General features: G+C 52.6%; 1 protein-coding gene across 1 annotated transcript in view; it reads right to left on the bottom strand.

The window, feature by feature from the left end:
* Positions 1-13599, bottom strand: part of AUTS2 (activator of transcription and developmental regulator AUTS2) — a 171753-nt gene extending 158154 nt beyond the window's left edge. The window contains exon 1 of the mRNA XM_038758859.1: positions 13288-13599. Coding sequence (XP_038614787.1) covers positions 13288-13599 — 312 coding nt within the window. The remainder of the gene's footprint in view (positions 1-13287) is intronic.
* Positions 13600-14512: the final 913 nt, after the last annotated feature.

The following is a 14512-nucleotide window of genomic DNA, read 5'->3' as shown; positions in this document are numbered from 1 at the left end:
CTTTCGAATGCTATAGCAGGGCTGACGTATTTGGAAGTTGACGGTGGAACAGGCTTGGGGAGAAGCCTAGTTGTTGGTATTTAACCTAGGGCACATATCCCTTCCCTTAAGAGAAGAATGTGGCCTAGTGGATGGAGAACAGACTTCTGACTCCCATGCTGCATGACCTTAGGCAAGTCATTTCACTTCTCTGTGGCTCAGTTACCTCCTCGGTAAACTGGGGATTAAGACTGTGAGCCCCACGTGGGACAGGCACTGTGTCCAACCTGATTACCTTGCATCTACCCCAGCATTTAGAGCAGTGCTGGGCTCATACTAAGTGATATTAAAAATCCATAAACAAACAATCCCATTTAGTGCCCCACTGATTGACTGACTGATTGATTGTTAACACCTCAAAGAATACACTCCCTGAGGACAGGGCCCTTTCAAGCACTCAGTCCCACAGTATAATAATGATGGCATTAAGTGCTCACTCTGAGACCAACACGAGGTTAAGGGATTAGACACAGGGCACTCAGCCTAACAGCAGGGACCCTGGCCCCATTTTACAGATGGAGAAACGGAGGCTCAGAGAGGTGACTTTCCCACAGGCTGGGGGACAGAACCAAGGTCTCCCAAATCCCAGCCCCGCACTGCAAGCCAAGGAGCAGCCAAAGTGGAGGAACGAAGCACCTCTCCCCTCCCCTGACCCCCTGCCTCTGGGCACAGGCCACTGACGTGATCTCTGCAGTTACAGATGAATTCTACTTGGCCACAAATGCGGTGGAAGACTAGTGACCAACTGGTGGCTGGACTAGACTGAAAGCTCATTGTGGGCAGGGAATGTGTCTGCTATATTGTTGCACTGTACTCTCCCAAGCGCTTAGTACAGCATTCTGCATACGGTAAGCACTCAATAAATACAACTGACTGAATTTAGGTTCGTGAACTATCAAGTGTAGCACAACACCCAGGTTACAGACATCCACAGCACAGGCTGGGTGTTCATCAGGTGCTCTGAGGCCACCCTCCTCAGCTGGCTCCATCTCAAGGTCTGCCAGTAAGCAAATGTCCTTGGGCAAGTCAAATAATAATAATAATAGCGGTATTTGCTAATCGCTTACTATGTGCCAGGCACTGTACTAAGTGCTGGGGTAGATACAAGCAAATTGGGTTGGACACAGTCCCTGTCCCACGTGGGGCTCACAGTTTTAATCCCCATTTTACAGACGAGGAAACTGAGGCCTAAAGAAGTGAAGTACCTTGCCCACGCTAACGCCGCAGACAAGCAGCAGATCCAGGATTAGAACTCAGGTCCTTCTGACTTCAAGGCCTGTGCTCTATCCACTAGGCCACGCTGCGTCTCTGTGTCTACTCTGGTTACTTTGTGTTCATTCATTTATTCAATCATTTACTGAGTGCTTACTGTGTGCAGAGCACTGTACTAAGCACTTGGGAGAGTTCAATACAATAGTAAACAGACACATTACCTGCCCACAACAAGCTTACAGTCTACAGAGGGGGAAACAGACATCGATACAAATAAATAAATCACAGCTACGTACACAGATGCTGTGGGGCTGGGAGAGGAGAAGAGCAAACGGAGCAAGTCAAGGTGACACAGAAGGGAATGGGAGATGAGGAATGGGGGAGCTTAGTCTGGGAAGGACTCTTCCAGTGCTTTGCACATAGTAAGCGCTTAATAAATGACATCATTATTATTGGAGGAGATGTGCCTTCAATTAGGTTTTGAAGGCGGGGAGAGGAATTGTCGGATTTGAGGAGGGAGGGTCTTTCAGGCCAGAGGCAAGAGAAGGGCTAGGGGTCAATGCAGGGGATTAGTATCTACAGTGCGGGGGACTGTATCTACGCAAGGGATTAGTACAGTACTTGGCATAGAATAAGCGTTTATCAAATACTATTAGGAAGGTTAGGACTACTGGGCTTGAAGGAACTTCAGAACTTGCATCCTCCCTCCCTCCCTTCCCAAACTCCAGCTTAGGGCCCCTGCCAGGGCTCAGCCCCACCAGGAGCCAGGAGACGAGGTCCCCGTGTCTCCCTCCCGCACCGGCAGGTGCTTCCACCTCTGCCTGGGCCCTTCCAAGAGGCTCGGGAAGAGAGCGCACAAAGCCGGGCCTGTGGCTAACCTGGGGACTGGGCTAATTCTCCTCCTGGGGGACCTTGGCTCTGGCTCCCAGTACAGGGCCGCATACACTGGCGGCTCTCTATCAGGAAACACCACCGCCACCACTAGCTAAAGAAGAGTGTGACATTGCACCTCCCAGCACGTTTCTGGACAGTTATAAATCCTGGTGCCCGGGTCATCATCATCATCATCATCAATCGTATTTATTGAGCGCTTACTGTGTGCAGAGCACTGTACTAAGCGCTTGGGAAGTACAAATTGGCAACATATAGAGACAGTCCCTACCCAACAGTGGGCTCACAGTCTAAAAGGGGGAGACAGAGAACAAAACCAAACATACTAACAAAATAAAATAAATAAATAGAATAGATATGTAACAAAATAAAATAAATAGAATAGACATGTAACAAAATAAAATAAATAGCTCGCCTCCAGTTGCCACTGCCCCCCTCCCCAGCGAAGACCTTCTGCAGCAACCCGGGTGCCTGGGATCCCAAGCCACCACTGGGCCTCTCCCAGCTCTCGGCACCCCCAATTTCCTCTCTGAATCAACCAGTGAACGTCCCCATGCCCACCGTGCCGTGCCATGCCCCAACTCGCTGGAACTCACCGCAGGCAGAGATCGACCATTTTTACATTTGATAGAGCCCTCAAGCACCAAATCCATCCCTGGCCTCGGGCACCCACACTGGCTTCCTGCCAGCCGTCACTGCTCATGACGGTGCCCATATGCTGGCGGCTCGCAGCCTGATGTCCAGTCTGGTGCCCTGCACGCAGCCAGTATGCAATCACCGCTATTCCTGATGATGAATGATGCCAAGCAGAGAGAATGACACCCCTGCCCAATGGTGGCATCGTGATTCCGGGGCTGGAGAAGGACCCTGAAAAGTCACCAATAGCCAACCTCCATCCACGGCTGAGGGACCGCCTTCTGTGGGCAGCCTCTTCCGTATTGCTTCCGATCACGGCACAGAGACGATTCCGCTCGTAAGAAGGGGTCACACGTGCAGGTCCACCATCCTCTAACCGGTGTCGCTGCCCACGTTCTGGGGCATGGCTGGTGGCCCTGCTCACCCCGACCCCCAGTGTAGCTACCCACTTTCTGGAGCAGGGCCAGAAGCTGGGCCCGACAATCGATCAGCGGTACTGTACCATGTTGCCAATTTGTACTTCCCAAGCGCTTAGTACAGTGCTCTGCACACAGTAAGCGCTCAATAAATACGATTGATGATGATGATGATGTACTAAGTGTTTGGGAGAGTATAACACAGTTGGTAGACACGATCCCTACCCACAAGGAGCTTACAGCCTACCAAGGGAAATGGACATTGAAATAAATTACGGATAGGGAAAATCGTAGAGTATAAGGCTTACTGGGGGCAGGGTATGTGTCTAACAATTCTGTTCTGTTGTACTCTCCCAAGAGCTTGGTAAAGTTCTTTGCACATAGTAAGCGCTCAATAAGTATGACGGATTGATTGATATAGTTACATAAGCGCTGTGGAGCTGGAGTAAGTAGCGAAGTCCCTAGGGCCTAGCGGATAGAGCATGGGCTTGGGAGTCAGAAGGACCTGGATTTCAATCCCCACGATGCCACTTGTTTGCTGTGTGATCTTGGGCAAGCTACTTAACTTGTCTGGGCCTCGGTTACCTCATCTGAAAAATGGGGATTAAGACTGTGAGCCCTTTGTGGACTCAGGGACTGCGTCCAACCTGATTACCTTATATCTACCCCAGCATTTAGAACAATGCCTGGCACAGAGTCAGTGCTTAACGAATACCATCATTATCATTATTATCAGAACAATCCTGCTAATGATGCAGGCCCCAAGCCCTCTTAGGGAGGAGGATGGGAGCTGGCTGGGTTCCATGCAGCTGCCTCCTTGGGGAAACTCATGGGGGTCTTCCCGTTGGCACCCACCTGCCTAAACCCTGGCGGGCCCCAGCGGCCCGGTGCCCAGGTAGATACAGTCCGCATCCTCGGCTGACTTCGGAGTTAAAGCCGCCCATCGTGAGTGGCCGGGCTCACAGAAAAGTCCGTCTCTCTGGTCGAGGGCTACCCACGTGCCTCCGGGACAAAAAACAGTTAGAGATGATCCGCCCCGGGCCCAGCAACGGATGGGTGAGCCGCCCCAACTGACACGTCCCGGGAAGCGAGGTCTCCAAGTCGCTCTGTCAATCTTATTTGAGCGCTGACTGTGTGCAAAGGATTGGACTAAGCGCTTGGGAGATTCCAGTGTAACAATAAACACACACATTCCCTGCCCACAATGAGCTCACAGTCTAGATGGGGAGGCAGACATAAATAAAAATAAATAAATGACAGCTATGGACATAAGTGCTGTGGGGCTGGGAGGGGGGATGAATGAAGGGAGCAAGTCAGAGCGATGCGGAAGGAAGTGGGAAAAGAGGAAAGGAGGGCTTAGTCAGGGAAGGCCTCTTGGAGGAGAGGTGCCTTCAACAAGGCTTCGAAGCAGGGGAGAGTCATTGTCTGTTGGTTATGAAGAGGGAGGGCCTTCCAGGACAGAGGGAGGACATGAGCGAGGGGCCGGTGGCGTGACAGACGAGATTGAAGTACAGTGAGAGGAGCCAAGTGTACAAGCTGGATTGTAGTAGGAGAGTAGTGAGGTGAGGTAGGAGGAAGGGAGGTGATTGATTGCTTTAAAGCCGATGGTGAGGAGTTTCTGTTTGATGTGAGGAGTGGGGTCCAGCCCCTTGCTCACCTGCCGGACCTCTGACCTGAAGAGCATCCTGGGTTCTGGGAGCGAGTGTGTACACTTGCATGTGCGTGCTGGGTGATGCACAGCCCTCTGAAGTGCAAGCTACTTGCCACGCTGATGCCTCAAGCACCACGCGTCCTTTGGTACGGACACACTGTTTTGGTTCCAAACTGGTTTCCCAAGACCACCCAGCCCCGGAACCTCGGAAGGGCCCTGCTCTGCCCTCCCTGCAACTTGACAATTTAATTCTTCTCAGGGATGTGTGGGGCTCAAGTGGGATGGGAGGGAGGGGCCCTGACATATCGAAGTCATCCGCCCGGGGTCCACGGTGCTGCTGCCAGAGCCGTTGCATCGGTCTTGAACTCCCTCCTGCTCCCCACCCACCCAGCTTCAGAATGCCCTCCAGGAAGCCCTCTGTCCCCACTATCAGACACTGACTGAACCGGATCCCGCAATTATTTCTCTTTCCATTCTTTTACAGCCGGTTTTCCTCCTCCTTCCACTGAAGGGATGCAGTTTGTGCCTGCCTCTCTTTCCTATTAGTCTGCAAACTGAGGGCAGATATCGTGTCTGCTACTTTTTCCATGCTCTCCCATTCACCCGGTCCAATGCTCTTGGCAAGAGGTCAGTTGTCGACAGATAGTCATTGAACGGTCTTCTTGGGGTGGCCCCCGGGGACCACAGGCCAGCAAGCCTCCACCCTGTGGGCTCCACCCTTGGCTGGTGTATTTTTCTCCCTGCGGAGCCGGAGAAGACCCAATACAGGAGGGCCTAGGAGCCCTCGGGGCTGGAAGGAGAGCGTCGGACGGTCACCTGTCCCCACCCCAGTGAGGAGGTTGGAGGTCACCACGCTTCATCTCGCCACATCTAGAGCCCAGCGCCATCCAGTCACTGCACTGGTGATGCCACCCACACCCCTAGACTGTAAGTTCATCTCTAAACTTCCCGTTCGTTGTGGGCATGGAATGTCTGTCAATTGTTGTACTGTACTCTCCCAAGCACTTAGTTAAGTGCTCTGCATACAGTAAGCGCTCAATGAATACGATTGAATGATTGAGTGAACCCCTGGTGGCTCGTATAGTGAGGGACGACATTAACGAGGACCAGAACCAAAGTCTGGGCGTGGAAACCAGGCACTGGGTAAGTCAGGCCCTCAAAGACATTAACACACCAGACCAGTCTCTGCTATTACTCGGCCCATGGTCCTCTTCTCTTGGGGCAATGCCGCCTTCGAAGGGAGCTGGGTTCTTCTGCTTATCTGTCTGTTCCACTACTCGGGGCAATGTCCCTCCAAAGGGAGGTGGTTCTTTTTCTTATCCATCTGTACCATTACTCAGAAGTCCTCCTTACTCAGGCAAAGTTCCCTCTGAAGGGATTTGGCTTCTTTTGCTTATCCGTCTGTACCATTACTCAGTAGTCTTCTTTACTGGGGCAATGACGGACTCCTAGGAAGTTGGTTCTTTGGCTTATTCATCTGTACCGTTACTCAGTGGTCTTCTTTACTGAGGTAATACTACCTCCAAAGGGATTTGGGTTCTTTTGCTTATCCAACTGTACTATTACTCAGTGTTCGTCTTTATCAGGGCAATGGGTTCCTCCAAGGGAGCTGGATTATTTGGTTTTTTGGTCTGTGCCATTACTCGGCATCTTCTTTACTCAGGGCAATGCCTCCTCTGAAGGGAAATGGGTTCTTTTGTTTATACGTCTGGACCCGACCATTCCCTTTGCTTGGTCTGGTCATTTCCAGCCTCAACTCTCCATACAGACTCCAACAACCTGGAAACAGCTCTTGGCCTCAATGGGCCAAAGGGTCCAAAAGCTCAGTGCTAAAACTGCTGTTTGGACTGGATTGTTTAATGCAACACGCCCTACGGCCAATTAGGAGCGATTTGTCCAAAAGACAAAGACAAAGACACAAAAAAACCCCTCATATAAATCAAGGGAAAACTAACAGGCCCAAAATCAGTCACCCACTTACTCCTCACCAGTTAAAGGGTTTCTGTCATGTCTCTCACCACCAATAACTGTTTTTCACAGGATGAGGACGGAGGACACAAGTGAGGGACCCCCTGAAATGGAGCACGTGGCTCGGCTTCTAGACTCGAATAGCCCCAACGCAGAACTAAACGAAATCCGAAGCCCCCGCCCCACCCCGTGACCATCAGATAAGACCCACCCGCTGCCTCCCTCCATCTCTGGAGACTGGCTGACCTGCCGGACGCTTGCTGGAAGGTCTGAGCATGGACTGATTTCTACACAGCATTTTGGACACGTGCACTTGGGTTCTGGTGAGCACACAAGTACGCAAACACATGCACGTGGTTTCCGGATCATGCACACACAGTCATACACGTGTGTGCGCACACACACGCACACACACACACACACACCCCTGAAGCCCGTCAAACGCTTCACACTTATCAGGCATCACACGCCAACTTTCCAAATCACACAGCTCATGGTTCTTCCCCGAGAACCCCACATCCCAGACCTACCGGACGAAGGATGACTGTTCCCGATGGAGGAGAGGCCCGGGACAGAGCGGCAGCCCCCCTTCCCACCCCCTGACTCATCCCATCTCCACCAAGAAGGTCGGCGCCCTGGGAATTGGTTGTTCTGGCCAGTGGGAACCTTGGAGAAGTTCCCTGTAAAAGCTGAACTGGAAGTGTGGTGATGGGAGCTCAGTATGAACTTGGCCTTCCAGGGGTTCTTCACTTACCCATCCTCTCTCCCCACAACCAACAATGCTGCTGGCAAAGTCCTAGCAGTCTGCCTGTCACTTCTCAACCACCCAACCATCCCAGACCCTGCAACCGCCCTCTCGCCTCCCTGGTGACCATCGCCATTGAAGTGGTACTAGCAGTGGACTAGGAGAATCTGCCCAGCCTCCAGTTATCGCCAGGACAGACCTCCTGCCCCCAACCCCACTCATGGGCTAGTGCAGAATCGTGGGGGCAGAGGAGGAGGGCGCCCGGCCGTCCCCAGCCATGTTGGTTGAAGGAAGTCCGGACACGGTTAGGTGGAAGGATGAGAGAAGCCACTCTTTTGTTGCCTATTTCCAGCCAACTCGCATGGCCAAGAGATGGAGGGAGGGGATGGGAAGAGACCGAGAAAAAGGGAAGTCGTTAGAGGATGCTGTTGCCGCCCCCCAATCCTCCCACTTAACAACGGACCGGAGCCCCGGTCCACAGAGACCCTCTGACCCTCGACAAGTGAGGATGCCCCTCAGCATCCTGGAAGTCCAATGGTGGGGCAGGGAGTGGGGGGATTCGGAGGCAGTTCTGGGGGGTTGAAATCACCAGTATCGAGTTTTATTTTTTTCTCCACACGGACACCAGTTACAGCAGGAAAGACTAAAACTTTGGGCAGCACATCTTCCTTCTGTCTCTATTTCAACCCTTAATCCCGCCCAGGAGCACCCTGGACGCCCATCCCCTCACCCCTCAAGGACAGACGGTGACTCTGACATTAACAAATGTGGGCGCCAGGGCATATATACACACACACGTGTGCATGGACGTGCGCAAATCCACCATAAACAAGAAAACACGAAGCCACAAAGAAGGGAAGGAAAAGTTCCCTTTCCATCACCAAGACATCGCATCAGACACAAAATGCAACTAGTAACCCTTGCCAGGAAGCTGCCATAGGAAAGTGTACCAGGGGAAAGTCAGTGGAGAGAGAGAGAGAGGAAGAGAGGGAGAGGAGAGAGTCTCTCCTCTCCCTCTCCCTCTCTCTCCAAGGACCAAAAGAGGAGGAAGAGGAAGGGTGAAGAGAGGAAAGGGGAACCCCCTTCTCCAGGTCCCTCTGCAGCTCCCACCCAGTGTCCGGGCCAAAAGGATTTCCCCAAGCGTCCAGCCCCACCTCCCAGGAGAGGCTGAAGGGGCCAAGCCGGCTGGAAAAGCGCCTTTGGAAAAGCATCGCTGCAGGTGCTCAAGGGATAAAGAAAAGGACACATACACACACACTCACACACGCATGCACACTACTTGGAGAAAGAAAGAAGGAAAGAAAAAGGAGACATCCAATTGGGTGAGAAGCCCATCAAATGTCAGAAAGGGATTTTTATGCCTGTTTTCTTTTCTCTTCCCTCTCTCTCTCTCTCCCTCCCTGTCTCTCTGTCCATTGAGTCCGGTAGCAGAGGGATCTCGGAGTGGAAGAAAGGAGGACAGTGTGGGGCCCTCCGGGCCAGCCGGGAAAAGACGCCCCCTCCCCACCAGCCCCCCGGGGAGGGGGGAGCGAGAGAAGGCTTGGTGTGACCCTCAAGGCCGCAGCGGTCCGGGAGCCCCCCACCCGGCCACAGCCCCCCGAAGCCACGACTCCGGGGGGGGCGAGCACTGTTTAGATGCGCCAAGCCCAGCAGAGGAGCCGGGCCAGGGGTGGGATCGACATCCAGGGGGCCCGAGGGGTGGGACCCGGGTCGAAGGGACGCTCTCTGTGGGCAGGGGACGTGTCTGCTAACTGTGCTGTGCTGTACTGGACGCTCAAGAGCGCACCATCCAGTGCTCTGAACGCTCAAGAGCGCACCATCCAGTGCTCTGAACGCCCAATGTGCTCAATAAACACGATGGCTTGATGGATCAATGGGGATCCATGGGGGAGGATGGGGAGGGGGTCGCCCCTTACCTCCAGGGCTTCCAGAGTGGCGAAGCCGGCCATAGTGAAGCCATCAATAATAACAATAATAATAATAATGGCATTTATTAAGCGCTTACTATGTGCAAAGCACTGTTCTAAGCGCTGGGGAGGTTACAAGGTGATCAGCTGGTCCCCTGGGGGGCTCACAATCTTAATCCCCATTTTCCAGATGAGGCAACTGAGGCCCAGAAAATCAATCAATCAATCATATTTATTGAGCGCTTACCGTGTGCAGAGCACTGTACTAAAAAGTGAAGAGACTTGCCCAGAGTCACATAGCTGACAATTGGCAGAGCCAGGATTTGAACCCACAACCTCTGACTTCAAAGCCCAGGCTCTTTCCACTGAGCCACGCTATGATTGCTAACTGCTGTGCTGTACTGGATGCTCCTGAGCGCACCATCCGGTGCTCTGCATGCCCAAAGTGCTCAATAAATAGGATGGCTTGATGGATCGATTTTGGTGGGGGATGGCTGTCTGGTTTGCTCACCCCGCCCCAACGGTAAGCCCCTGGCCCGGGTGATGGAAGGTTTCTAATCAATCGTATTTATTGAGTGCTTACTGTGTGCAGAGCACTGTACTAAGCACTTGGGAGAAGTTTCTAGACTGTGAGCGCACTGTTGGGCAGGGACCGTCTCTATATGTTGCCGACTTGTACTCCCCAAGCTCTTGGTACAGTGCTCTGCACACAGTAAGCGCTCAATAAATACTATTTCACTGTGCCTCATTCTCGCATGTCCCGCTGTCGACCCCTGGCCCACGCCATCCCCCTGGCCCGGAATGCCCTTCCTCTGCCCATCCGCCAAGCTAGCTCTCTTCCTCCCTTCAAGGACCTGAGAGCTCACCTCCTCCAGGAGGCCTTCCCAGACTGAGCTCCTTCCTTCCTCTCCCCCTCCTCCCCCTTTCCACCCCCCCACCTTACCTCCTTCCCTTCCCCACAGCACCTGTATATATGTACATATGTTTGTACGTATTTATTACTCTATTTATTTTACTTGTACATATCTATTCTATTTATTTTATTTTGTTAATATGTTTGGTTTTGTTCTCTGTTTCCCACTTCTAGACTGTGAGCCCACTGTTGGGTAGGGAGCGTCTCTATATGTTGCCAACTTGTACTTCCCAAGTGCTTAGAACAGTGCTTTGCACACAGTAAGCACTCAATAAATCCGATTGATTGATGTGAGCCCACTGTTGTGTAGGGAACGCCTCTATATGTTGCCAACTTGTACTTCCCAAGCGCTTGGAACAGTGCTCCGCACACAGTAAGCGCTCACTAAATACGACTGATTGATTGATTGTGCGCCCACTGTTGGGTAGGGACCGTCTCTATATGTTGCCAACTTGTACTTCCCAAGTGCTTAGAACAGTGCTCCGCACACAGTAAGTGCTCACTAAATACGATTGATTGATTGTGAGCCCACTGTAGGGTAGGGACCGCCTCTATATGTTGCCAACTTGTACTTCCCAAGCGCTTAGAACAGTGCTCTGCACACAGTAAGCGCTCACTAAATACGACCGATTGATTGATTGTGCGCCCACTGTTGGGTAGGGACCGTCTCTATATGTTGCCAACATGTACTTCCCAAGTGCTTAGAACAGTGCTCCGCACACAGTAAGCGCTCACTAAATACGATTGATTGATTGATTGTGAGCCCACTGTTGGGTAGGGACCATCTCTATATGTTGCCAAATTGGACTTCCCAAGCTCTTAGAACAGTGCTCTGCACACAGTAAGTGCTCACTAAATACGATTGATTGATTGATTGTGAGCCCACTGTTGGGTAGGGACTGCCTCTATATGTTGCCAACTTGGACTTCCCAAGCTCTTAGAACAGTGCTCCACACACAGTAAGCGCTCACTAAATACGATTGATTGTGAGCCCACTGTTGGGTAGGGGCCGCCTCTATATGTTGCCAACTTGGACTTCCCAAGCGCTTGGAACAGTGCTCCGCACACAGTAAGTGCTCACTAAATACGATTGATTGATTGATTGTGCGCCCACTGTTGGGTAGGGACAGTCTCTATATGTTGCCAACTTCAGTGCTCCGCACACAGTAAGTGCTCACTAAATACGATTGATTGATTGATTGTGAGCCCACTGTTGGGTAGGGACCGCCTCCATATGTTGCCAACTTGGACTTCCCAAGCGCTTAAAACAGTGCTCCGCACACAGTAAGCACTCACTAAATACGATTGATTGATTGTGAGCCCACTGTTGGGTAGGGACCGCCTCTATATGTTGCCAACTTGGACTTCCCAAGCGCTTGGAACAGTGCTCCGCACACAGTAAGCGCTCACTAAATACGATTGATTGATTGATTGTGAGCCCACAGTTGGGTAGGGACTGCCTCTATATGTTGCCAACTTGGACTTCCCAAGCTCTTAGAACAGTGCTCCGCACACAGTAAGCGCTCACTAAATACGATTGATTGATGTGAGCCCACTGTTGGGTAGGGGCCGCCTCTATATGTTGCCAACTTGGACTTCCCAAGTGCTTAGAACAGTGCTCCGCACACAGTAAGCGCTCACTAAATACGATTGATTGTGAGCCCACTGTTGGGTAGGGACCGCCTCTATATGTTGCCAACTTGTACTTCCCAAGCGCTTAGAACAGTGCTCTGCACACAGTAAGCGCTCACTAAATACGATTGATTGTGAGCCCACTGTTGGGTAGGGGCCGCCTCTATATGTTGCCAACTTGGACTTCCCAAGCGCTTGGAACAGTGCTCCGCACACAGTAAGAGCTCACTAAATATGACTGATTGATTGATTGTGAGCCCACTGTTGGGTAGGGACCGCTTCTATATGTTGCCAACTTCAGCGCTCCGCACACAGTAAGCGCTCACTAAATACGATTGATTGATTGATTGCGAGCCCACTGCTGGGTAGGGGCCGCCTCTATATGTTGCCAACTTGGACTTCCCAAGCGCTTGGAACAGTGCTCCGCACACAGTAAGCGCTCACTAAATACGATTGATTGGTTGATTGTGAGCCCACTGTTGGGTAGGGACAGTCTCTATATGTTGCCAACTTCAGTGCTCCGCACACAGTAAGTGCTCACTAAATACGATTGATTGATTGATTGCGAGCCCACTGCTGGGTAGGGGCCGCCTCTATATGTTGCCAACTTGGACTTCCCAAGCGCTTGGAACAGTGCTCCGCACACAGTAAGCGCTCACTAAATACGATTGATTGATTGATTGTGCGCCCACTGTTGGGTAGGGACAGTCTCTATATGTTGCCAACTTCAGTGCTCTGCACACAGTAAGTGCTCACTAAATACGACTGATTGATTGATTGCGAGCCCACTGCTGGGTAGGGACCGCTTCTATATGTTGCCAACTTCAGTGCTCCGCACACAGTAAGCGCTCACTAAATACGATTGATTGATTGATTGCGAGCCCACTGCTGGGTTGGGGCCGCCTCTACATGTTGCCAACTTGGACTTCCCAAGCGCTTGGAACAGTGCTCCGCACACAGTAAGCGCTCACTAAATACGACTGATTGATTGATTGTGAGCCCACTGGTGGGTAGGGACCGCTTCTATATGTTGCCAACTTCAGCGCTCCGCACACAGTAAGCGCTCACTAAATACGATTGATTGATTGATTGCGAGCCCACTGCTGGGTAGGGGCCGCCTCTATATGTTGCCAACTTGGACTTCCCAAGCGCTTGGAACAGTGCTCCGCACACAGTAAGCGCTCACTAAATACGATTGATTGACTGATTGATGATTGATTGATTGGATGAATGAGGAAGAGGAGGGGGAGAGGAGGGGGAAGGGGGTGGCCCCTTACCTCCAGGGCTTCCAGAGTGACGAAGCCGGCCATGGCGAAGCCGTCAATGATGTCCTCTTCGGGCGAGGTGGAGTCCCGCCGCTTCCTGCGCGGGGCCCGGGGGCGGGGCCGGGCCGGGGGCTGCCCATTGTCCGGGGAGGACGGAGAGGACGGAGAGGACGACGACGAGGAGGAGGAGGAGGGAGAGGGGGAGGAGGAGGAGGAGGAGGAGGCCCGGCCGGAGCCCCCCGGGGCCTGCCCGTTGCCCCGGGAACGCCGCGCCCGGTCCCGCTGCGACCGGGACCGCCGCTTCCTGCGGACCGGGCCGTCCATGGCAACCGGGAGCCCCCTCCTCCTCCCGGACACCGGCGGAGGACGGGGACGGACACGGGGAAGGCGGCGGCGGCAGCAGGAGGAGAAGAAGAAGAAGAAGAAAGGGGGAAGGAAGGGATGGACGGGTGGAGGGGAGGGGAGTGGGAAGAGGGAGGGAGGGAGGGAGGGAGTCCACCCACCCACCCACCCACCCCGACCCCGCGGATCCCGGCGAGCCGAGCAATGGCTGAACGCAGCCAGGTTAGAAGAAGGGAAGGAAGAAAAAAAAAAAAGAAACCCTCCCCAAAGCCGGCAATAAATCAGACTAGCGGAATGCTTTGATCGAGAGCCTGGGAGGCTGAGATTTCCCACCACGCCCCCTCCATCCCCCCCCCCCCCACCACCACCACCAAATTCCTTCCTTGTGGATGAAAAAAAACAACACTCCGCGGGGAGATGTCCGTGAAAAAAAAAACACAGTGTGGGCCGCTAGAGGAAGAAATGACCCCCCCCCCCCCACCTCGTCCAAATACACCTTAGGGCGAAATACAGCCCTCTGAAATGTTGGGGGAATCAATCAATCAATCAATCGTATTTACTGAGCGCTTACTATGTGCGGAGCACTGTACTAAGCGCTTGGGAAGTACAAATTGGCAACACATAGAGACGGTCCCTACCCAACAGTGGGCTCACAGTCTAAAAGGGGAACACGGTGGCCGAGGGCTGGGGGCTCATTCATTCATTCAATCGTACTTATTGAGCGCCTACTGTGTGCAGAGCACTGGACTAAGCGCTTGGGAAGTACACCTTAGGGCGAAGCACCGCCCTCTGAAATGTTTGGGAAACACGGTGGGCCTCATTCATTCATTCATTCAATCGTATTCACTCATTCATTCAATCGTATTTATTGAGCGCCTACTGTGTGCAGAGCACT

The sequence above is a fragment of the Tachyglossus aculeatus genome, chromosome 17, assembly GCF_015852505.1.
Source record: "Tachyglossus aculeatus isolate mTacAcu1 chromosome 17, mTacAcu1.pri, whole genome shotgun sequence".
In the NCBI taxonomy this organism is placed as follows: Eukaryota; Metazoa; Chordata; class Mammalia; order Monotremata; family Tachyglossidae; genus Tachyglossus; species Tachyglossus aculeatus.
The sequence above is the reverse complement of the archived record's forward strand: the minus strand, read 5'-3'. Positions and strand labels throughout refer to the sequence as shown.